The sequence below is a fragment of the Hevea brasiliensis genome, chromosome 15, assembly GCF_030052815.1.
Source record: "Hevea brasiliensis isolate MT/VB/25A 57/8 chromosome 15, ASM3005281v1, whole genome shotgun sequence".
Classification (NCBI taxonomy): Eukaryota; Viridiplantae; Streptophyta; class Magnoliopsida; order Malpighiales; family Euphorbiaceae; genus Hevea; species Hevea brasiliensis.
In genome coordinates, this window is record NC_079507.1 from 69693945 (window position 1) to 69719620 (window position 25676).

Consider the following 25676-nt stretch of genomic DNA (forward strand, 5'->3'; position numbering starts at 1 on the left):
AAAAAAAAATTGAAGCAAAAAAAGAAAGTGCAGCACAAGAAAGGGAGAGAGAGCATGGCATTGGCAGCCGAAAAGAAAAAAAGAAACAGGAAGAAAAAAATGCAGCACAGGAAACAGGGGAAGAGAGAGAGAGAGAGAGAGAGAGAGAGAGAGAGGAGGAGAAGAAGAAAACAATAACAAAACGGTAAAATTAAAATATACATATCAGGTTTGTTTGATCTCTTCCTTCCCACTTATTCTTTTTCTTCTTCTTCTTCTTCTTCTTCTTTTCCTCTTATTTTTTTCGCTTTTGGCCGGTCCGAGTCCGGACAAGCTTTGAAAAAAACCTGTGCGTCTTGCGCCTTAGTGTGAGGTGGTGCGCTTGTCTCTTCCGGGCGCTGGTGAGCGCATACCGAGGCGCGCCTTTGATAACAGTGGTCTTTAGTGATGTAATTCATGGTTTTATTTCTTTAAATGGTGGTGCTTACACTTCAAGTTAGAGGCATTTAGTTAATGCATTGTGCATTTCTTTGTGTGCCTATATGATTTTAGTTCAAAGACAAGCAATGTATCCTTCCATTTTTTATGCATTTTTTTAGTCCTTTTAGATTTTTTATTTTTTGTGAATTGGTTAGAAGGTAATCACTTGTGGGCTTTGGTAAGGGGGGATGTATGCAGCTTTACCCTTCTTTACCCCTCTTTGCAGAGAGGTTGTTTCCTTGACTCGAACGTGGGGATTTGGGATCAAATCAAAGATTATTATAGATTTCGATCTAATTCGATTTGATTAAATTTGACAGTCAAATTAAAAAAATGAAGTTTTTAAATTAATCAAAATAGATCCACTTTAATTTCAATTGGATTCAAAATAATTTTAATCAAATTCGAATTTGATCAATTTTAGTTCTATTTCAATCCAAGTTTGAAGAAGTTCGAGTTAAAGAAATGGGATTTGTTCAATCACAAACGACCGAAATTGCCTGCTAAAAACAACGTCCAATAGCACTGCCAATCTACCATTGTTATGTTGAGGAACTGGACTCCAAATCACAAAGCTTTTTTGATGTGCCGTGATTGAGATCATAGACCAAGGCTGTGCCATCCACATAAAGCACAACCATATACTCTTCTTCCTTCTCACCACAATAAGCACTAGAATTGAAAATCGTACTTTATAACAGGAATGCAGAACCCAAGCCAGATTGGAAATGCTGCCCATGATACCTCACAATCCACAGACCATTCAGAGCAATCCGCAGCCATCTCCAAAACATCGAATCCCAATACTAATGGCGATCAACTGCACATGACAAGATGCAAAAGGCCTCCAGAATCTCCAAAATATAGAATTTTCACTTTCAATCCTTCAATATATGATGGAGGCTTAGGTATTTCCTTTAACAACTCTTCTTCAACATCAAAATAAAATGAAATTCTGTGCTTGACCGTCAAGGGCCAATGAACTGTGCCATTACAGTAAATGCCAGCAAAAATGAGAAAGTCATCTTCATGTGTATGGACAATGATCAAACTACAAGAATCAGTCTCTGATGAATAAACATCTATTCTGTACCCTCTCTTATGATTATCCATTAATCAGCAAACAAAAATTACCATAAAGTTTGGCGATTTCCAAGGAAAAGAATTATGGTATTAAAAAATTATCCGGAAGATGTTACTTTTCAACATCAGCATCACATACAGCATCACCAGTAATCTCCACATGAACAAATTCCACCCTTGAAATGATGGAATCGCTTTATATCTCTCAATACAATCTCCCTTTGACTCATCTTACTAGCATATTTCATTAGAGAATGACAATCCCCACAAACTCTGAGATTTTTCACAATTCTTATAGTCATACCAGGAGAAGTACGAAGAAGGCCAAAAGCAAGTGCCAACTTCTCACTATGACTTCCCAATGCATCTTCCTTCTCTTCTTCTTCAATATTATGAAGTACCCACTCAGTTCCAGGCATGTATCCTTGTTCCCTTGCACCTGCCACTATTTCTTCTAATTTCAAGTATATATCTTTTGCATCCCGATGAAAGTAATCACCAGCTACAAAACTATGCACTTGACCCTCCACCTCTATAAAACTCCATCCTGGATCTTTCTCTATGCCTTTATTCTGCATCAGAATTCTCACTCTCTCTACATCTTCCCATCGGCCTACTGCAGCATAAACATTTGATAGGAAGACATAGCTCCCAGGATGCTTAGGTTCAAGCTCCAGGAGCTTCTGTGAGGCTAACTCTGCCAATTTGATATTTTTGTGAGCTCTGCAAGCGCAAAAAAGTGCTCCCCATATCACAAAATCGGGAGTTATTGGCATGCTTTCAATGAACCTCAGAGCTTGATTTAGCCAACCTGCCCTGCCTAAGAGATCAACAATTAATGCATAATGCTTCATGGTGGGTTCAATAGAGTAGTCGAGCTTCATGCTGTTGAAGAAATTAAGTCCAAGATTTACTTTGCCAGCATGTGTGCATGCAGTTAGTATGGCAAGAAAGACAACCTCATCTGGTCGTATACCTACAAATATGGCAAGGTTTTAGCTCATTCAAAAAACTATCAGAAAATTGGATAGAGTTAAACTGTGTAGTAGAAAGTATCACCTGCATACATCATTTGTTTGAAATACTTAATTGCTTCCTCAGAATGTCCATGGATTGCCCAACCCCATATCATAACACTCCATGTAAGAATGTCCTTCTCTTTTGTCTCCCTGAACACCTCATTTGCAGACTCAATATTCCCACATTTTGCATACAAATCCACCATAGCAGTTCCAATTACTCTATTCAAACGGAAACCATTATCTTTCAGATATCTGTGTATTCTTAGTCCAGCTTCAAGGGCACCAATCTTTGCACAAGCAGAGAGAGCTGAAACAATGGTGAAATCATTTGGCTTCACACTCTCTTCCAACATCTTAAAAAACAAGGACAATGCCTTCTCATGGTCTCCATTCTGTGAAAACCCATTAACCATTGTACTCCAAGAAATCACATTCTTCCCTGGCATTCGATCAAACAGCTCCCTCGCTTTCTCCAAATCCCCACTTCTCAAAAACCCATTAATCAAACTATTCCAAGACGCAGTATTCCTCTGTGGCATGGCCTGAAAGAGCTCCGCAGCCTTGCTCATATCTCCAACCTTACAATACCCATTAATCAAAACATTCCACAACAATGTCTTATCAGTATTAAACCTCTGAGGACTTTCATCAAACAGCTTCAAAGCAAATCCCAATTCCTCAACTTTTACATACAGATCGACCATAGCTATTCTAACGAATGAATCAAACTCGAAACCACGCTTCAAAATCATCCCATGAAGAGCTCTACCAAGCCCTTCTAAACACAAACAAGCAACAGATTTAAGTATAAATGGGAAGGTGAGCTGGTCTGGTCTAACATCCAACCTCAACATGAGAATAAAATGGGAGATGGCATTCTCAAAAAGGGAATTACTCGTGAGGCCACGAATCAATGCATTGAAAAGAAACGAATTCTTGGGATGGTAATGGTTAAAGACCGCGAGAGAGTAGCCAACGGATTTGCGTAAAGATGACGAAGAGATCAACTGGGTAGTGATGAGGCTGCTGGAAGAGAGGTCGTGGAGGAGGATTTGTGCGTGGATTTGGTGGAGTTGGAGTGTGGTTTTCGAAGAGTGAATAAGAGATATGAAGTGCTTTTCCGATGGATCTTGAGAGGGTGCATTGGGCACGGAGGTTGGCTTTCTCGAGGAAGAAGTCGCGACAGTTGTTTTAGCGGGAGAAGCAGTTGGTTTAAACAGGGCATAAAGAGATTTCATGATCTTTGATGAATAAAGGAGTTGAGAGGTCGCGTACGAAGAGAAATACACCAAAATAACTGCCAAATGTTAACGGTCAGGCAAGACGTGGGAGGTATCTAACAGCTGTTGGTAGATATGTACAAGTGAAAGACAATTTACGTAGCAATTGTTCCTCCATTTCATTGGCATTTCTCAGACCAATTATAATTTAAAGTTTGCTGGGTGAGAAAATTTGAAACCAATAAATTTTAATTTTTTTCCCTTTTTAAACTGGAATATTGTGAACTATGCCTTCCCTTTTTTTCTAAATGTCATCCACCCTTGCATGCATTTTACCAACTTTTTGTTTTAAGAAAATAAAAATTTAATATGATATGATGAAATATGATACCAGAGCCACGGGGCCTGTTTGGTTAAAATGTCAAAAACTGGCTTCCGCCTGTCTAGAGATTTGGAACCTTGGGCAAAAAATTCAGGTCAGCCTTTCGGCCGCTGCAGGAAGCAGCAAAGATAGAAAGTAATCATACGTATACATTAGTTAATGGAAGATAAGGTTATTGAGTGGTGATGCTCTCAATTTCAACATACAAATTCATAATCGCTCAATCTAATCAACACACCAAAGGGCTTAATTGTACAATTACTGAAATACTTTGCCATTTTTTAGGACTCAGTACATGAAAGTTATTTGAACTTAAAGAACACCAAAAAATGGATTATTAATTGCAGAGTTCAGCTCAGACCCAGCTGAATTCAGCACTGCCATGTCAACCTTGTCCCTAGGTAAGAAAAGGAACTCATCCCCTTCAATTTTCTCAAAACCGCATAGCTCCAGAAACTCAATGCCCCCTTTCAGTGAACCAACTCTATCCTGTTTAATGCAAGTAGAATTACATTGCATGAAAAAAAATTTAAACAAAAAAGAAAAAAGAAAAACGAAAATTAGAGAGGACATCATCATAACAGATAAAAATTAACGGATCATACAAAAAGATGCAAGTACGTGCAATTTAGCAGTGTACAGCTATTAGAATTAGAAAATAAAATTAGATTTTACAGCTCTTTAAGGGCAGAGGAGATCCTAGATGTAAGAAATGAACTTGGGATCTCATGGAGCTGAGAAAAGGCACAGATGGAAACACAGGTGGTAGTTGCAAGCGGCAAGGATTACTGCTTTGCTGATGGAAGCAACGGTGATGCTTTGTCAAAACACACCCACCAATCCAACTGCATACAAACATGCATGCACATGAAAGGAAAAAAAATATCCAAGGGACTTCGTTAAGCATCTAGGGATTCTTAGCTCTCTGAAGTCTCCATCCCAAGTTCAAGTCATACAACTATCCCATTCAGCGGACAGCCCTCAGGGTTTCTCCCAATTTCCTGTACATGCCAGATAACAGCACCAAACATGCATAGAGACTACTATAGGATTTACAATATCCAAAATAAAAGTTCCATACCTGAAAGGTTTGGTTGTTGACCCTAATTTTTCTGTACTTATCCTCGTTAGGATTTTTGGCAACATTCCCTATGTAAGTTAGGAGAGTCTGAAATGCTCTTTTCACCTTAGCATCATCATCCTAGTCTCACAAAAAGTAAGGTAAGGTGATTTGATTCCATGCTATAGTGACATACAACTTTAAGTGATGCTAATGAGAAATGAAACAGTGGTTCAAGTGCATTATCAAATAGGGACATACAGAGAGGTGTACCTTGTGACTCTGCTTAATAATTCTCAAACACTCTCTCATTTGCTCTGTCTTTGTGGCAGGCCTAACAGGCAGGGAGCTCTGCAAAACATTTGTGAAGCACGCTCCATAATTTACACTTTTTGAATGGCATACATCACACACATAATTATTCCCCTTACCTTTTTCTCCTCCACGACAGGTGGTGAAGGTTTTACAGTTGCAGGATCTTCTGGTGGCAATCCAAGCTTCCTTCTTCTTTCTGCCTGTGAAACATCCAACCATAATCAGGATTCAGGAATCAACTAATAAAAATGGAACATTCCAATTATAAACTAAACAGCAACTGGGATGCATAATATTGGACAAGGATAGAAGGATCAATATAATGTTTTGTATCTTCAAAATGAAGTCTAGCAATATCTTGCTTTTTAGCATCTAGAGAAGTCCAAATGCTTTTCTTCTTTAAAAGTATCAAGTTAATTAAAAAAGAAATAGGAAATTGACAAATTTCTTCAAGTCATTAAATCATTTTAATATTCAGTAGTGCAGAAGAAGCAAAAGGATAGCAGTATCCTTGTCCTCTTCTAACTTCAGACGAATTTTTTCCCTAGCCCTCTTCTCTTCCTCTTTCTCTGCCTTTCGCAAGGCCAGCAAACTGAGAGGGAATGATGAATCATTCATCCGAACAACTAATGCAAGAAAACAGCATTTAACACCATACTAAACACAAACACAATAAACTACAACAAAAAAAGCATAAGATGAAGACAAACCGTTTTCTTTCATTTTCTTCTTCAATTCATTTTGCTTCTAGGAGTTCCTCGCCAATTCGAATTCTCTCCTAAAAACAGTACTATAAGTATGTTCTCAAGACATAATAAATATACAAAAGAAGGTTATTAAGTTACAAGAAAACATGTCATAATGGGAAGGCTTCCTGTAGTATCCAGGAGATAGAATTCTAAATAAGAATTAACCTCCCAAGGAGGCTTAAGCAAACAACGACATATAATGCTCCATTTATAAAGATTTGCTTTTTTTATGAAACATGCTTTAAGAAAATATAAAATTCTGTGAGAAAATTCATTTATCTCCGCAGATAATATTATTCAACTTGCTATTCACCTATTTGTGCTTGAATTGTCGAGATTATATTTGGGAATTTAAACTCTCTTTCATCCATACATCAGTAAGCACCAGACTATGTAGAAACAATCCATTTTTATGTGATAACGCTTCAATAAGAAGTTAAATTATAAACTTGGAACACCATAGATGCAGCATAGAGTTTAACACAGACACCGATGGCAAGAAAATTATGCATGAAGCCACCATGTTTATGTATTACAGTAATCTCCTATCAGATCATCTCTTTCTTTTCGTACTACATTTGTTGCACTAGCGCCAGTGCCGTTCTTCTAAGAATGGAATGCCAATGAAGTGATCTAAGTTCATAATGTCTACACTCTGTTAACATGAAAAGTAGCTTCTTTTCCCCTTCTAAAATGTGTGCACTAAGAAAAGGTAAAAGCATGGCAAGCTGCTGGTCTTAGGTTTGTGACAAGGATAAAAGTCAAACAAGACATTTATCTCCTGAGGTTTTCAAATACGCTTCATTGATACAGCAATTCGTAAGTGCAAAGGGGAAAAAGTGGGCAACATGCTTGAAAAAGGTATTAATATACATAATTTTGATACCAAGTTCATAAAAAAGAGAAGTAATAAAGAAAATCAAGAACCTTTTCCCTTTCTCTTTCCATTCTCTTCTCTTCCTCTTCTTTCTTCTTGCGAGCGCGCTCCCTTTAAATCATTTACAAAAGATAAGTATGAGATAAAATCATAAGATAAAGGCTTTGGAGGGTGGAAGGGGGAAGGGAGGGGGGGAGGTGGGTGTGGGGAGAGAGAGAGAGAGAGAGAGAGAAGACATGTAAAGAATCTGATATGTGTTTGTCCTTCCAAGATGCCTTTCAAGGTCAAACTATGCAGTTTATAGTCAAAACACCGAGTAACAAAATGTTAAATAGAAATCAAAATTTGGCATTTGTAGATATACTAATATATGCTATCATAAAGACATGCAATTACACAAGACATAAGCAAACAGCAAGAACCTGCATGCATAGCACAGCCCAGAGGGCATTTTTTAGCCATTTAATAATAGAAGTCCATAATAGTTTCAGAAGTAGTAGTGTTTCACTGCCAAAGGAAACTTAAAACAGGGTCCTAAAAACAAAATAGTTTCTAAGTTTCAGATTTCCTTTCCACCAAAAAGTCTCAAGAGCTTTGTCAGTTGTCACCCTTCTCAAAACCTACTTCAGATGGTAAATTGCATACATTATCCCATTTGACTTATCCAGTAAAACTAAGGGTCAAACAAGAAACATGTCACCCCCATCTTTTCTAACTGATGCAAGGCCAAGAGGCCTGCAGCAACGAGAACAATAAAAAATAAGAAATTAAAAAAAAAAAAAAGCATTTCTGTATCAGCAGCGGTGACCAAGAAACAATTAAATGTTAAAAAAAATGAAACTAAAACTGCATGCTAATACATCTTACTTTAGCTCTTGTGCTTTGAGTTTCATTTCTTCTGATGTAAGAGTAGGTTTAGGAGCCTCAGCTTTGGTGTTAGCAGGTATCTGGGCAAACATTCAAGAAAGTTAAATCAGAGAGAAAAAAATGTTCAATCAGAAGGGAAAATGGAGTTAATGAAATGGTTAAAGAAAAACTTAAGATTTCAGCAATCTAGGGGCTGAACTTTAAATTGGTAAGAAATTCTTTGGATATGACAATTGGAGCTGTGCACGCACAGCCACACACTCATACAATACACACAAAGATGTAGAAAAGAAAGTGAATGGGAAGGTGCATATAATGTGAATGAGGGAAAATGAACAAGAATATCATACCAAGGGCATTTCATCTATGTCTGGGTCATTCTCATGCTCAACTACCCAATTTACAGCAGCTTCAACACTGGCATTACCTGAAGAAAAAGAAAACCCAAATTGCCACAAAGGCTCTCAGATTTTATTGTAATCAAGATATAGACACCCAAAAAAAAAAAATTCCAAAATATAGGCCATCTCCTTCCTCTTTTACCTATATAGTATCTCTATTCTCTAGTGATGTTTAGATTATATAGATGATCGCATGCATTTCCATCATCAACGCATCTAATTCATATGACTATGAATTGACGATTTCTCTATTAACAGATAGTTTACCACCACAACTTAGGAGTTATCTTCCAAATATTTGACTGTCCTTGTCCCTATTCACATGTATGGGTACTTAGGGTAGGTAAGCTAGTGATGGTAAAATTATTATGAATATTTATATACACTCATTCCAGTATGCATAAAACAAAATGAGGTTATCAATTTGAAAGAAATTCATTTATATCAATGTTCTAGAGCTGCACAATATTGAACTCAGGAATAACATGTGTATGTTGAGCTTATTCATTAGATACCCCAAAATAGCAATATTGCTGCTTATACTCTAATTTTCACACACGCTATAAGTAGAATCAAATTACCCTATATGCAGAAACAAATCACCTTCCATCTAACCAGTACTGATAATTTTCAGAGGATCTTTAACGCATTGTTGATAGTTCTGAATTTACTTTCACTGCCAAAAGTAAACAAACCCATATATATATATATATAAAGACAAACACATTTTCCCACTTCATCCTCCTACTTCTAAACTCCAATGAGGAGGAAATATTAAGATAGCACCATCAATGGACTTACCAGAATAATGAATTGCTCAGGTTGCCCGTGCCTTAGGGAAACCCATTCCTTCCAGTTCCTCAAGGAGCTTTTGGTCAACCTCTGGAGCAACCATTTCTAGAGATTGAACAGAAATGAACATCAGTATGTTGCATGAAAGTAAACATTTTAAGCATGATACTATCATTAAAGAGATTAAGACACTATAATTAAAATGGCACTAAGGGGCAAGGTAAGACCAACCATATAAAAATAGAGATTCACCAGAGAATTTAGAAATTGCAAAACATCATGCATATAAAAAATAAAAGTAAACAATACACCACCAGCACAGCAAATTAAGCCATTCATATGTAATGGCAAAAAAGATGATTCATGTCCTTCAAATGTTCTTTTACTACTTGCACCTCACATGAAAATGATAGTGATACGTATCAAGATTACAGCTTTTTCTTGTCTTTCCTAAAAATATAAACCCCTGCAATACCATAACTCTTTCTCCACCAAATCCAATTAAAAAATTAACAGTCAGACCTGGCCAAAGGCCAGTTCAAAACTGGATTGACCAAAACCAGCTTTCAAACTGGACAGGAACCTGCCAGTTCAATTCCAGGCCAAAAACAGATTTTTTTATAAATTAAAAAATTAAAAAAAAAAATCAACCATTCAAATTGATCAAAAGCAGAATCGAACCAAAACTGGAAACTGGGGGACCCTGTGGTCCAGTTCCAGTCCCCATTAACCACCAGTTCCGGCCTAGACCAGCCCTTTGGCCAGGCCTAATAAAAGCATACAATAAAAGTGTAGAAAAAATTGAAAATGTTGACAATTAACCAGAAAGGTTCAAAATAAATCAAAGGGAAGGCAGTTAAAATAAGGGAAATGGGACAAGAGATTGCCAATAACCAGAAAAAATAAAATCATACAACCCATCATTGATAGATTGATCAACCATAACTGATAAATGCTTCTTAAAACATTAAGGGGGAAAAAATGCAACCATTCAATTACAGCACATCAAAAAATGGTACCTTCAGGCTGGCTACTGGTGCTTGCATCAACCGGCTCATCGACATCCATTGGTGGCTTTGGAACCTCTAGACTGATTGGTTTTGCTGCCTCAGAAGTCTTATCTACAAAATCTGTATGCCCAGTTCCCTTTGTGTGCAGATCACTTTCCTTCATGACAAGAAAAAACCAAAACCCCACTAGCTTTTCAGCTGAATAACGAGAAAAATAGAAGGAAAGGAAAATTCTATAAACTTAAATTACTTGGTTAAGGTTTAATTCTTGCCGATCAAAACATCCAAAAACAACAAATGAGATTTAATCCTAAACTCCATCAAAATGTCCAACTTCATATAATATCCAACAGATACTATATCAAGCTTTAGACTGAATGTGATAGATTCGAAAGTAACTAGCACAACTCCGATTCCCTTCAAGCTCCCAGAAGTCAATTCCCACATAATATTACAGCGTTATTCAAAATTCCACAATCCCACCACACACACGCAGACAAAAATAAAAACTTGCACACTCCAAAAGATTTAGTTCCACAATAACCCCAATTTTGTGGAAATCCCAGACAATGTTCTCAGGTTAAAAAAGGGGGAAGGGGGGGGGGGGGGGGTTGTGGTGGGTGGTTGGGGGGTGGCGGGAAGTTAAACCATACTGTTTTGGATCTGCAAGGTTTGCCGCAAGTAGTGCAAACGAGATTGAGGACAGCCTCAGTGGACTCGGAGAAGTTGGAGTGAGAGGTCAGCTCCGCCTGCTCCTGGGCCTCCAGTACAGACTTCAAGAGGGCCCCACAGTCCCCACACTTCAAGGATACTCCCGCCATTGAATGATCGATCGGGCCGTCGATATGAGAAGTAAGAATAGATGTGCAATGCAAAGTTTAAAGCGGAGAACTTCAGTACAGGTGAGTCCTTGCAGTGTTGGGGTTGGTAATTGGCAGAATAGGCTTTGGCTTGCTGATGAGGAAACGTCGAAGCAGTTGAAATAAGGGGGTGTTTGGACTACGGATGGCAGCGGGCCTTTTTTTTGCTGGGACCCGAGTTTAGGTTGTATTTAATTTTGAAAAATAATATTGACCTATTTATATAAATATTTAATTATATATATATATTTATAATAATATTTATAAATTTTTATATATTTTATTTTAAAGAAATATAATTTAAATGTTTTAAAAAATTTTAAAATATAAATTATTAATAAAAATATTTTTTTTATGTAAATTATTAATTAAAATATTATGAAATTGAATAATTTTCATATTTTTTATAATAATAATAATTAAATTGAGAATGGATATAAATACTTGAAGATGAATTTTAATTAGGTTGGTGAATAATTTAGATTTTAAGTTTATTAATTATATTTAAATTCAAGTAATATTAAGACACAATTGAGTTGATACCTATAAATACTTAATTCATCATAATCTTATCAAAACATGCATATTTAAATTTTAATAAATAGATTTTTTTTAAAATATATATTTTATAATTTAATTTTTTTAAAGTATTATTTAATTTCTTTTTTTATAAAAATAATTAATTTTAAAATATATTTCTATTAATAAAATAATTATTATTTAATCAGCCAGAATCAAAATAATCTTTTTAAATTTAAGAGATTTCTTTAAATATCAAATTTATGAGACTAAACTGTTACTAAAAAAATAAAATAGAATAAATTAAATTATTACAGTTTTAACTCATTAACAGTGAATTTAAACAAAATAATTATTTTATTAATAAAAATGCATTTCACTAATTTATTTTTTCATTAAAAGCAAAATTAAAATTTTTTAATTAAAAATAAATTATATATTACCCTTTATTCATTAAACTATATTAATTTTTCATGATTTATTTGTTAAATTTGCTTCATTCCTTAATTTATTAGCCTATTATGCATCCCATGGTTGGGCTTTGAATTGCATTATCTTACTATCTTAATTATTATTGGCATATTAAATGTGGCATATTAAATTTGGTCGAGATTGTTAGTATTATCACATTCTTAATTATCTAATTTTAAAATTTAGTAATATTTTTAAAATTCTTTTTATTTATGCATATAATATTCGATCCTCAACAAGATTAATTTAATTGATAGTAATAGAAATTATTATTTATCATATATAATTTTATTGACAAATACTCTAAAAATAATATTCTGAATGCTTTTATATGGAAAAATGTGTTTTATTTAGAAACAAATTTAGCCTTAATGAGTGTAAATTGATCTCTATAGAAAATATCAAAAAATATATATTCAATAAAATAAAAAAATCATTAAAATTTTAGATAAATATTATTCATTATAATTAAATTAAATTTAAATAAATTAAAAGGAGTTCACATTTGAATTAAAATCTAAGACTTATTATTCTAGTATTTATATGTTAATAAAATATATTTAACATTATATAAAAATTAATTATCTAATTAAAGTAAATATATTTAAATTAGGTATGACAATATTTGAATTAAATAGGGTGACTTTGCTTGAAATTTAAAATAGGGACAGTAACCTGCACAGTAACAGGAAAAATTATCCTCCTAAATTCCTATTTGAATAATATATTTTTATTAATAATGTGTATATTAAAAAGTTAAAAACTGTATAAAATATTTAATTTTTATTAATTTAAAATAATATATATATATAAATTTATAAATATAATTAAAAAAATATTTTTTTAATTAATTATTTATGTAAATTAATTCAAATAATAAATAATCAGTACATAAAATTTAAATATAATATAAATATTATTTTTTAAATTTAAAATCATTTAAAATTCAATTTTATTCCACCCAAGTATATCTAAAAAACTTTTATTTATCTAAAATGATATTTTAAAAAAAGGCTTTTTATTTCTAAAATTTAATCCCCAGTAAGCATTTACTGCTAATATATGAACCCTTGGTTGCGAAAATAAATTAAATAAATAAAATTAAAATTTTTGGCCTTCAAAACAGGGGTAAAACCGTAAATAAACTGAATGGAGTTCTTGCTCTCTCCACTAGGATGCAGTAACCCTAGTCCTTTGGCTATATATAACAACTTGTCTCCTCCCATCTCACTCCGTTCTCCGCCTTTTCGCCTTTGATACCATCTAAGCTAGGGTTTTCGTAGGTTTCTTATCGCTGCTTTCAGGTAATCGACTCTGAACCTTACTCACTTCACTCAATTTCTTATATTATATGGATACAGATCCATCCTTAGATTTTTTTTTTTTTTTGTTTTTTCATATGCTGTATGAAGCTATGCATATATGTTAAGGTCCAGATTTTGGTTTTTCTGGATGATCTTTTATGATTGTACTGTTTGTAACAAGGTAGTAAGATGCGTGTAATTCTTTAATTTTTAGGTTTTTTTGGTGTAGATGTGAGAGACAGATTTGTTAGATTTCAAATCTTTTCGTGATTTAAGTTCTTCGTGCTCGATGTAGATTTAGTTACTTTTTTTTTTGTTTAATATCAGATCTATTTGCTCTTGAAATAGCTATAAATCTAAAATCTTTTGTTTCTATTGTTTAGCTGATTTTGAGATTTGTTGGTCTCCTTATATGGGTTTTTTTTTTGGGTCGTGTTTTAGCTTTGCATCGTTGTAAATTTGGGGTCTGTGTTTTTTAATATCTGTTTTCTGCGCATAGGCTGCGGTTCTCTTTGAATGATTTTGCTAGTCGCCTTGTCAAACGTTTCTTTTCAAGTTTTAATCAGCCATATTATTATTAGATTTATCGCATAAATTCTTGTCTTGTTCTGGATTCTGTGGCTCTAGCTGATTAAATAAATTACTACACTATGTTTATGGTTGGCCTATAGGTTTTCTATTTTCCCAGTTTGTCATTTCATCGTGCCCTTCAGTTACTATAATCTCTTTAACGTAATTTTTTCCGTTTATGCTCCCTTTTCAGCTTAACCTCAAAATGGGTAAGGAGAAGGTTCACATCAACATCGTGGTCATTGGCCATGTCGACTCTGGCAAGTCCACTACCACTGGTCATCTCATCTACAAGCTTGGAGGCATTGACAAGCGTGTGATTGAGAGGTTTGAGAAGGAAGCTGCTGAGATGAACAAGAGGTCATTTAAGTATGCCTGGGTGCTTGACAAGCTCAAGGCTGAGCGTGAACGTGGTATTACCATTGATATTGCCCTGTGGAAGTTCGAGACCACCAAGTACTACTGCACTGTCATTGATGCTCCTGGACATCGCGACTTTATTAAGAACATGATTACTGGTACCTCACAGGCTGACTGTGCTGTCCTTATCATTGATTCCACCACTGGTGGTTTTGAAGCTGGTATTTCCAAGGATGGTCAAACCCGTGAGCACGCCCTTCTTGCCTTTACCCTTGGTGTCAAACAAATGATTTGCTGCTGCAACAAGGTAACACGCTAATTACTTATTGCTTTTGGCTTTGCTTTTATACCATTGCTGAATTTTATCATCTTATTGATAATTGGGTAAAAATGAAAAGATAGTAGCATTGGAAATGCAATGCTGAGATGTTGATTAATTGGTGGCAGTAGACAACTAGGTGTCTAGGACTATGATGGGTGATTGGAAGAGAGATGCTTTGATGTTTTCTGATCAGGAGAGATGTTCTAATGATTTGGGCTGATGTTTTTTTTAGCTTGCATTATGCTTCTTGATATTTGGAAAACAATACATGTCTTTTACAATTATATACGCATATGCTTTGAAATTCTGCATTTCTTTTTTTGCATATTATTTATTTATTATTTTAAATCTCTGTAGATGGATGCTACCACCCCTAAGTACTCCAAGGCTAGGTATGATGAAATTGTCAAGGAAGTCTCCTCATACCTTAAGAAGGTTGGATACAACCCTGAGAAGATTCCTTTCGTTCCCATCTCTGGATTTGAAGGTGACAACATGATTGAGAGATCAACCAACCTTGATTGGTACAAGGGCCCAACCCTTCTTGAAGCTCTGGACCAGATCCAGGAGCCCAAGAGGCCGTCAGACAAGCCTCTCCGTCTCCCACTCCAGGACGTTTACAAGATTGGTGGCATTGGAACTGTCCCAGTGGGTCGTGTGGAGACTGGTATCCTGAAGCCTGGAATGGTTGTGACCTTCGGTCCCAGCGGATTGACAACTGAAGTTAAGTCTGTTGAGATGCATCACGAGGCTCTCCAGGAGGCCCTCCCTGGTGACAATGTTGGGTTCAATGTGAAGAATGTTGCAGTGAAAGATCTCAAGAGAGGTTTCGTGGCATCCAACTCTAAGGATGATCCTGCTAAGGAGGCTGCCAACTTTACATCACAGGTCATCATCATGAACCACCCTGGTCAGATTGGAAATGGTTATGCCCCAGTCCTGGATTGCCACACCTCTCACATTGCTGTCAAGTTTGCTGAAATCTTGACCAAAATTGATCGTAGGTCTGGCAAAGAGCTCGAGAAGGAGCCTAAGTTTTTGAAAAATGGTGATGCTGGATTCGTGAAGATGATTCCCACCAAGCCCATGGTTGTGGAGACTTTTTCTGGGTACCCTCCATTGGGTCGTTTTGCTGTAAGGGACATGCGCCAGACTGTTGCTGTTGGTGTGATCAAGAGTGTCGAGAAGAAGGACCCATCTGGAGCTAAGGTCACCAAATCTGCTGCCAAGAAGGGAGGGAAATGAATTGTGCTTAGCAGCCGACAAGTCTTGATGTTTCTGTTGAGAACATCTTATATTTATCTTAGCTTTTTAAGATGTTTGATTAGTGCTTCCATTTTTACCTTTTTGTGTCCATCATCTAGTTGCTGCACCCAGAATTGGATGCTAGATAGGCGGTGGCGATACTGTTATGTTTGTGCTTAACACTATTTTTGTGGTGGATGTTTGAGAAAATTCCTATCTAGTTCCAGAGTTTTTGGTTTTGTTGCACCATTTTGTTGATGATTTTTTTTTATCCAATTATGATCTCTGTTGGATTTACTATCTGGTTTAGTGCTGTAAATGAACACTCTAGTGTGATTAGACCTGGCCACGATCGGGGTTTGGTTGGCGTCACGCTTCAGACTGGTTTGGATTTGAACCAGTTTGGATTTGAAATGGTTTAAATTCATAATAATTTTGGTTTGAAGTGATTTGACATGATTTCAGTTTGATTTTAGTTTTATTAATCAGTGTATTTATGAATTGAAAACATTTTTCCATATTGGTCTTGAATCAATTCGCGGTTTAACTGGTCCTTGGCCGGGTTTAAGGGTGGTAACATGGTCCAGTTTCGAATTGGGTCACTTAAGTGTACATGTGCGTTTTGTTTTTGACTTTTAACTCCATGATGTCAAGTTTTAAGAACAACTTCTAAAACTATCATCTCTTTCTTTTTTATTATTTTTTTTATTTTTTCCTCTATCTCACGTGTACTGGAAAAGGTATCGTATGCTTCATCTTTTTTATCTTTAAGCTGGCATTCAAGTATCATAGCTTTGCTCTTCTTCGTCTTTATCTTTAAGCCAGCATTAAGGCTTTGTTCCTTTCATCTCATCAAGGCACATTATATATCATCAAGTATTCTTTTGTTTATGGGGGAACATACATATTGATCGATTTCTCTTTAAATCAATTAAACCAACAATCATTTATGTTGTAAATTGCCAGTTACAAAAGTGAGAGTGTGAGAAATATTTCGGTTGGAAGAGCGAAAAAGTTCATTAAAGTGCATAAACTTAAAACTTCAAAGAAAAATTATGATTTTGAGATTCCCCTTTTTATGTTTTCCATTTTAAAAATAATTTTATAAAAGTCATTACAAAACTAAACGAAAATAATTGAGAATATAATTTGTTTTTCTTTCTTTTTTTTTTCTAAAAATGATCATGGTTTAAAAATAATCACTAAGGAATGTTAAAGAATGATTTTCATTCCAACTTAACTCGGCCGATTCACTTAAAACCCGAAATTAGATCTCTAAGCTAAAAGTTATAAATTTCAATGATTTTTTTTTGTGTGTATTTTGATTTTTTTTTATTTTAGTGTTTTTGTGCTGTTAAGTTTTTTTTTAAAATAAAAATGTTGTTTAATTAAATAACAAAAATAAACCAAAAGATTGTAATAATAAAATAACTCTTAGGAATTAAGAATTTACATAAATTAATGAAATATTTATATATCAATAACTACATGATATTTAAAATTTATTTAATAAAATAATTTATTTCATATTCAAGCATATTAAGCAACTTTCAAATTGTGATAATCACTTAGTATTATAATCAGGGACAAATCCATGCTCGGGCAAGGGGGCCCTGAAAATTTTAAACCTTTTAGGAGTGCAATGGTAATTTTACAAAAAAATAATATTTCTTCCAATTTTTATCAAATTTTGATGGGATTATATATTTTAAAAACTTTTAGGAGTTTATCGGTAATTTAAAAAAAAAATCTAAATATTTTATTAAAAATATATATATAATAAATGAAATAAAAGCCCTTTTGCCAACCAAGATATTTTCTTAACGGTCACTGTTTATTGGTGTTTTCTTTTTTTCATAAATTTTATTTTATTATTTTTTACTTTTAATAAATTTATAATCACCGCCCCCTATTGTTTTCAATTTAAATTATTATAGAAGATCATCAAAAGAAAGTTATCATAATTTTTTCATATTTTTTCATCAATTTAAAATTTTAATCATTTTTTTTATAATCTCATTACTATTGAAATCTCTCATTTACTGAAATTTGTTTATACTTAATTTAAAAAAAAATTATAATATTAGAAGTTAGATCTCGTCTTTATTTTATTTAATTTATAATTTTAATTAAAGTTGATTTTATCATTATTTTAAAAAAAATTGAGATAAATTATTTAAATTTTTTTTAGGTATAATTAGACAAGTTCTTTTAATTGTAGCCCATCAATATATTTTAAGTATAATAATTCATAATTTTTAACATTTATTGCATTTTTTAATTAATAATAATTTTATTTCATTTTAACAAGTCAATTTTATTAAAATATTAAAGTATTTAATTTTGTTACTATATTCATTTAATGTTTTATTTTGTAATTATAGAACAATTTTACCAATCAACTATCGCAGAATATCCATGTAATCAGTAAATAAGTAAATAATTAATAAATAATGTATTTAAATTGGACCCTAAATTGAATTTTTATATTATTATATATTATTAAAACACATAATATTTTTACAATTTTACCCTTTTTTTTTTACTTTACTATGTACTAAAAGAATGCACACTCTTAAGAACAGTAAAAAGACTATATTGCCCATCTTGATTTCTTCCATTAGCTTCGCTATTATCGTCCATACTGGTCGTCGATGACTCAGCGATGATTCCACCCACATATTAAGCAATTATTCCACTCGCATATGACACGTGCCTACACTAACAGAAGCTTCGAAGTTTGCAGTAAATATTCAACAAGTTATACAATAGCATCATCCATATAATATTTAATCTTTTAATAATAAAATACAAAATAAGATATAAATCTTTATACCATTCTATTAGCTAAAATAATGTAATAATTAATGGTCATAAAAAATATTTTTATATTCTTAGTTTGAAGAAAAAAATTGTTATTTTTAAAGCATATATTCTTTATTTATTATTTATAGGAAATATAATGTAAATCTTACAAAAATATGATATCTTATTGTACCAAAAGAATATAATATCTTAAATTAAGTAAAATGAATAAAAAAATTCATTCAGATTCGTTTACAATTCAAATATATTTGATTAAATATGGGAAACAAGGTCTTCAACGAATTCTTTTTTTTTTTATATTTAGTTTTTTTTTCATTGATAGGAAATAAAAATAAATATTATAAAAATATGATGTCCTAAATTAAGTAAAATAATCAAACAAAAATCCATTCAAATTAACTTACAATTAAAATTTAATAGAGATGGTGCATGATTTTAACTATTATTGCATAATGGTGTTAGGTTTTTTAAGTGGATTAATAAATTTACTTTTTTCTAGCCAGTATTGTTATTATTTTTCATTTTTTATTAGACTCTGTAATTAAATATTTTTATTATCATTTATTGGATATATCATGATAGGTAAATAATATATATTATATTATTAATATTTATTAATCTTAAACAAAACTATATATATAACTAATATAAAATATAGTGAATTATTAAAATTTTATTTCAACTCAACTCAATTAAGCATTTATCTCAAAAATTTGGGGTCAACTATATGGATTCTTTTTCTTTACTTTAAACGATTTTGGGTTAAATCATTTGAAATGTGTAATACTTCTATATCATGTTGTACTACTATTCTCCAAAGTTAGTTTAGTTTACCCCTTCTTTTTTTTATATCATCTACCCTAATATGCTCTACTTGTCTAACTGGAGCCTCCATATGTCTACGCTTCACATAACTAAATCACCTCAATCTCCCTTCTCTCAACTTATCCTCAATTCGTACCGCTCCTACCTTTTCTTTAATTATCTCATTACGGACTTTATCTAGTCTAACATGGCCACTCATCTACCTTAACATTCTCATATTCGTAACTCTTATATTAGATACATATGACTCCTTCAATGCCCAACACTCACTACCATATAATATGATCGGTCGTATGGCTATACGGTAAAATTTTCTTTTCAATTTATTGGAAATCTTGCGATCACATAAAACTCCTGTGACACGTCTCCACTTCAACCATCTGGCTTTAATCCTATGACTAACATCCTCCTCACATCGCCTATCTACTTGAATGACTGAACTAAGATATTTAAAGTAATTACTTTGTGATAATATCACTCCATCCAAACTAACTCATTCCCTATCACCAGTTCGGCATTCATTGAACTTGCAATGCATGTATTTTATCTTCGTTCTACTTAACTTAAAGCCTTTTGACTCTAGAGTACTTATCCAAAGTTCTAGCTTTCTATTGACTCCTTCTTGCATTTCATCTATCAGAACTATATCATCCACAAATATTATGCACCAAGGGATACTCTCTTGTATATGTTTTATTAATTCATCTAAAACTAATGTAAAAAGGTAGGTGTAATTCAACTGAGATAGGAAAATCTCTTGTGTCCCCTCTCACTGTGCGCACAATAGTAGTTGCTCCTTTATACATGTCTTTCAACACTTGTATTGTAACACCCCTCACCCGTCTACAGTGTAGCCGAGTAAGGTGTGCTACATTCGGTGCCGGAGCACCCTATCCTATCGTGTCGGATACAATATTATTTTACTTTCTATTTAATCGTATTATCTTACATGTATAATTTTTTTATCCCATTTTATTTTGATGGAGACTCGAATAGAGTCTCTTCTGTTTTACTAGTACATGGTAGGTTTACTTATTTTACCTGTTAAAAATACACATCCATATCATTTTCCATAAATCATGTTATGTCATCATAATGCTTATACTCATTTCAAGTAAATAAATTACTACATTTCATTCATATAAAATTAAGTACAATATTTATAATTTATATACAATTCAAAAATTTAATTACATGTCTTAAAATAATTTACACCATTTACTTATGTACAATGATCCAAAATGTAAAATTTAAATACACATGAGCTCTACTCAAAATGGATCTAATCCTCTCTATCTCTTCTGCTTAGTGGTATAATAATTTGAAATAAAAATAATAAAATAATTATCTGTATAAAATTTACTAAATTTTTTTGAATTAATTACATATTTATGAAACTTTGGATGCAACAGATTATCGAGATCTTTTTATTCACATTCAGTCTTATTAAATCCATGACAGTGATCTTTTCATGTACTTATTTAAATTTAAGATGTGTTACTCATATCTGTGCCCAAGAAACCTATGATAGACTATAAAGACTGGATATATGGGAGTATACTAATTAGACATCCATATGTCTATCCATAAGCCATAATAATAGGCAATATGGGAATAATCATCTTAGACATATATTATATGATCATTATCTCTAGTCCCTAATTGATATACCAATCGATCCAAGCTATATAAATGAGTCTAAGTGTACTCTGAGCAAAATAATGTTATTTAATACTCATATTTCATTGATTCATGTCATTTTCATGCTTAGCAAGTTATTGTAATTTATTTCATCTCATATGCCAAATCATATTAGGAACCTTTCTCAAGCTCCAAGTTTAGTATCTTAGATTCACCTAGCAATTTGGCTAAAATTTGGCCATTATTTGGCTACACTTTTTTCATAGAAGTTATTCCTCTATGTCTTGTCTTTGTTTTCCCTTTTGAATCATGTCATTTGAGGTTTTAGAACTCAAGTTATGGTCAAATAACCATAATTGGCTCATTTCCTAATTTTAGTTCCTTAAATAGACAGATTTTAGAGTTACAATTTACCTAATTAATTGAATATGTTACAGCCAAAATTAGGCCTAGTGTTCCTCATAGAAATTGTTACCCTATGTCTTATGGTCACTCAGAAATTTAAATTACAAATTTTCAAGTTTTGTAGAATTAATTATGATCAAATTTTGACTCAACTTTTAGGGTCCTTATGTTCATAATTTGAGGATAATGTCTGAAACAAAATTGGAGCCCTGTTTCTTAGGGTTTCTGATCAGTATGACTCATCCCAATTAGAGTTTCCTAGTGAAAGATATACTATAAATACTATTCTGGGGTCAAGCGTAATTTGATCAAACTCCAGATTTTGATATGTTAATTTCTTCTAATCATTTGCCCTAGTTCCTTTGGGTTATGGGTTTTGGTTAAAAGACAAATATTATAGACCTATGTCTTATAAAAATTTTGCTATTAGTTTCATTTGGTTAAGGGCATTTTTGGGCTTGGTGTTCTTAATAAAAGTTGTAGTCCTATATCTAAGCTTTCCAATGAAACAAAAATCAGGTCATTTGGACTCTAGGGATAAATTGGTCAACTTTTCATGAAAATGAGGTATTTTGGGTCTAGTTTCATCTCCAATTGGCCTCATACCAATTGAGAGAGTACCATGACCATGGTAGGTGAAGAAAATGATTTACTTGGTCAAACTTGTCTTATTTTAACTCCTCTTCTTATCCCTTAATGTGTTTGTTAAGTTCCCATTGGTTAACACTTTATTTGTAATGTCATAATTTAATTAGTATTTATATTTTCAATTCTTTCTTTTTCCTTTTCCTTTTATTTTTCTTTATTTTCCCATACATAATTTCATGATTTTAATTTATTTTATATATTTTAATCTTTCTTATTTTAACTGACATTTAGGTCAAAATTCAACTCTAGGGTTGAAATGACCAAAAATTGATTAAATTTTTTTTCTTAGCATTTTATTGCCTTTTAAACTTCTTAAAGCCTTCAATGTAATCCTATTATTTGAATTTATGCCTCCTCACTCTAGTTGAAGTAAAATGTTCAGACTACCTAAAGTGAGGGCGTTATATATATGTACCTAATAGATACCCTCTTTTGTTCTAGCACTCTCCATAAGATATCTCTTGAAACACTATTATAAACCTTATCCAAATCGATAAAAACCATGTGTAAATCTTTTCTCACATCTCTATATTTCTCCATCAAGCTTCTAATGAGAAAGATCACTTCCATAGTTGAACGACCAGACATGAAGCTAAATTGATTGGAAGAGATAGAAGTATCATGATGTAGTCAATGTTCCACAACTCTCTCCTACAACTTCATAATATGGCTCATGAGTTTAATTCGCCTATAGTTTGAGCAACTCTGAATGTCTCTCTTATTTTTAAAAATAGATACTAAAATACTCCTCATCCATTTATCAGGCATTTTCTTTGATTTTATAATCTTATTAAACAATTTAGTTAATCATGTCACTCCCATATCTCCCAAACACTTCTACATTTCAATTGGTATTCCATCGGATCCACAGGCTTTACCTACTTTCATTCTCTTAAGTGCTTTTTTTACTTCTAAATATCTAATTCTTCTAGTATAATTCACATTCTTTTCTATTACTCTGTAGTCTATATTCACGCTATTACCATTTTGACTATTATTAAAGAGATCATCAAAATAATTTCTCTATCTTTCTTTAATGTCCTCATCTTTCACCAACACTTTTTCTTCTTTATCCTTAATGCACCTAACTTGATTGAGATCTTGACATTTCTTTTCTCTCCTCCTTGCTAATCTATAAATATCTTTCTCCCCTTCTTTAGTTCCAAGTTTCTCATATAACTTTTCAAATGCCTGTATTATTGCTTGACTAACTACCTTTTTTGCTTCTTTCTTTGCTATCTTATACTGTTCATATGCCTTATCATTATCACATTTAAGTAATTTCTTATACCATTCTCTCTTTCTCTTCACTGCCTTTTGTACTTCCTCATTCCACCATCATCTCTCTTTTGAGGGTGGTCCATGTCCTCTAGACTCTCTAGGTACTTTTCTAGCTACTTCTCTAATCTTTGATGCCATCTGTATCACATACCATTGGTCTCCATGTCCAGCTTTCATAATTCAGACTTGAGAAGCTCATTTTTGAACTTCACTTCCTTTACTCCTTTGAACTCCCACCACTTTGTTCGAGCTACACTATTTATTCTAGTCTTACTTGAATTATTCATAAACTTGACATTCAATACCACTAACTGATATTGACTTGTTAAAACCTTTATCGGAATAACCTTACAATAATTGCATAGAGCTCTATCTGTCTTTTTGGTTAAGAGGAAGTCAATTTGACTTTTATGTTACCTACTTTTGAACATCACTAAATATGACTCTCTTTTTATAATGTAGGTATTTGCTAGTATTAGATCGTATGCCATAGCAAAATCCATAATTCTTTTTCCCTACTCATTTTGGTTGCCAAATCCAAAACCTCCATGAACATTCTCATAACCTTACCTATCACTTCCTACATGTCCATTCAAATCTTCACCGATGAAAATATTCTCTTCATTCGGCATGCTTTGCACTAGATCATCCATATCTTCCCAAAAACTTTGTTTACTCTCATTATCTAGTCCTATTTGTGAGGCATAAGCACTAACTACATTTATTGTTTATTCTTCTAGTACTAGCTTTACTAGTATAATTCTATCTTTTACTATTTTCACAGCTATTACAGCATTTTTCAATGTCCTGTCTATGATTATGCCTACACCGCTTTTATTTATCTCATTTTCGGTAAACCACAGTTTATACCATGAATTACCCTCTTCCTTACTTTTCTCTCCTACCCATTTAATCTCCTAAATGCAAGCAATATTCACCCTTCTCCTTTCCAAGATATCCACAAGCTCCATTAATTTTCCTGTAAGTGATCCAATATTCCAAATACCAAGCTTGATTCTCCTCCTATTATGCTCCTTCCTAATTGATCTCCTTCTATGATATCTTTTATTGTTCTCTATGCCTATCTGGTGTTCTATTCCATTATCTGTTATATGAACTAACTTATTTACCCACACTCATACATGATGTGAAAACCCTTACTTATTTAACACCACACCCAAACTTGCTCATTTAACCCTTGCTTATTTTATATTATTATAAAATAAAATAGTAAGATTTTGATACGAATTATTATTCTTTTGTTACAATATTGTATTACAATTTTATTTCAATTGAATTAATTAAATCATTTTACTAATTATTGATAAACAATAGTTTTATTTATAAGATGTAATTATAATATTTTATATAATTATAAAATAAAATTAGACATGTTTTCAATATAAATATTTTTTTATTTATTATTAAATTAATATGATAAATATATATATAAAAAAAATAATATCCAGAGCATCGCGCAGACTTTGAATGCTTGTTCGTCACTGGTTATACAGGGGCTAAGGGACAAACCTACTAAGGGGCCAAAGGAGCGTTGGGGCTTTGAGATTAAAAAAAAAAATAATAATAATAGTAATGATAAGAGTAGAATGATCTTTTTAAACAAAAATAAAATTTAAATTACTATAAAGTTCCTAATTTTAATATATATTTAAGTTTTATTATATTATCTTTTTGATAAATTCAACAATTGATAATCCTAATTTTGTAACACTTATGTAATTAAAATATTATATCTTTAATTTTTAAAATTTTACTTTAAATATTATTTTAGTAATTTATTTTCAGATAAAATTAATTTAATTTTGAGAAAAATAAAAGATAAAACTAAATGTTATTTATCTAAAATAAAAAAGACAATCAAAAGCTTTAAGTAGATGATAAGGGTTGAAATGTCATAAAGGGATAAATTTTACTTTTTTATCATTTAATAATAATTTAATTCAATTCTTAAAATAAAATATATAATATAAATTTTATTATATATATATTTTTTAATTTTGATGTGTAGTGGAGAAGTGCAAAGTAAAGCACGCTACTTATTATTATAATTATTATTTTTATTTTTTTATTGCATAATTATTGACTTATTGTGTGTTAAATTGCTTATTACTTCTTTAAAAAAATAATTATTAACACTTTTT

The 25676-nt window shown here is 32.4% G+C and overlaps 2 protein-coding genes and 1 pseudogene across 2 annotated transcripts; 1 reads left to right on the top strand and 2 right to left on the bottom strand.

Moving 5' to 3' along the window:
• Nucleotides 1-798: 798 nt before the first annotated feature.
• LOC110636176 (pentatricopeptide repeat-containing protein At1g04840) lies at nt 799-4025 on the bottom strand. The gene is made up of 2 exons (XM_021785743.2): nt 2602-4025; nt 799-2518 (listed from the first exon to the last, which is right to left on the bottom strand). The coding sequence occupies exons 1-2, from the start codon at nt 3800-3802 to the stop codon at nt 1686-1688; spliced, it is 2034 nt and encodes a 677-aa protein (XP_021641435.2). The 5' UTR covers nt 3803-4025; the 3' UTR covers nt 799-1685.
• A 297-nt stretch (nt 4026-4322) lies between these two features.
• Nucleotides 4323-11204, bottom strand: LOC110636226 (uncharacterized; annotated as a pseudogene).
• A 2027-nt stretch (nt 11205-13231) lies between these two features.
• Nucleotides 13232-16127, top strand: LOC110636198 (elongation factor 1-alpha). The gene is made up of 3 exons (XM_021785775.2): nt 13232-13391; nt 14155-14628; nt 15001-16127. The coding sequence occupies exons 2-3, from the start codon at nt 14167-14169 to the stop codon at nt 15886-15888; spliced, it is 1350 nt and encodes a 449-aa protein (XP_021641467.1). The 5' UTR covers nt 13232-13391; nt 14155-14166; the 3' UTR covers nt 15889-16127.
• The last annotated feature ends 9549 nt before the right edge of the window (nt 16128-25676 follow it).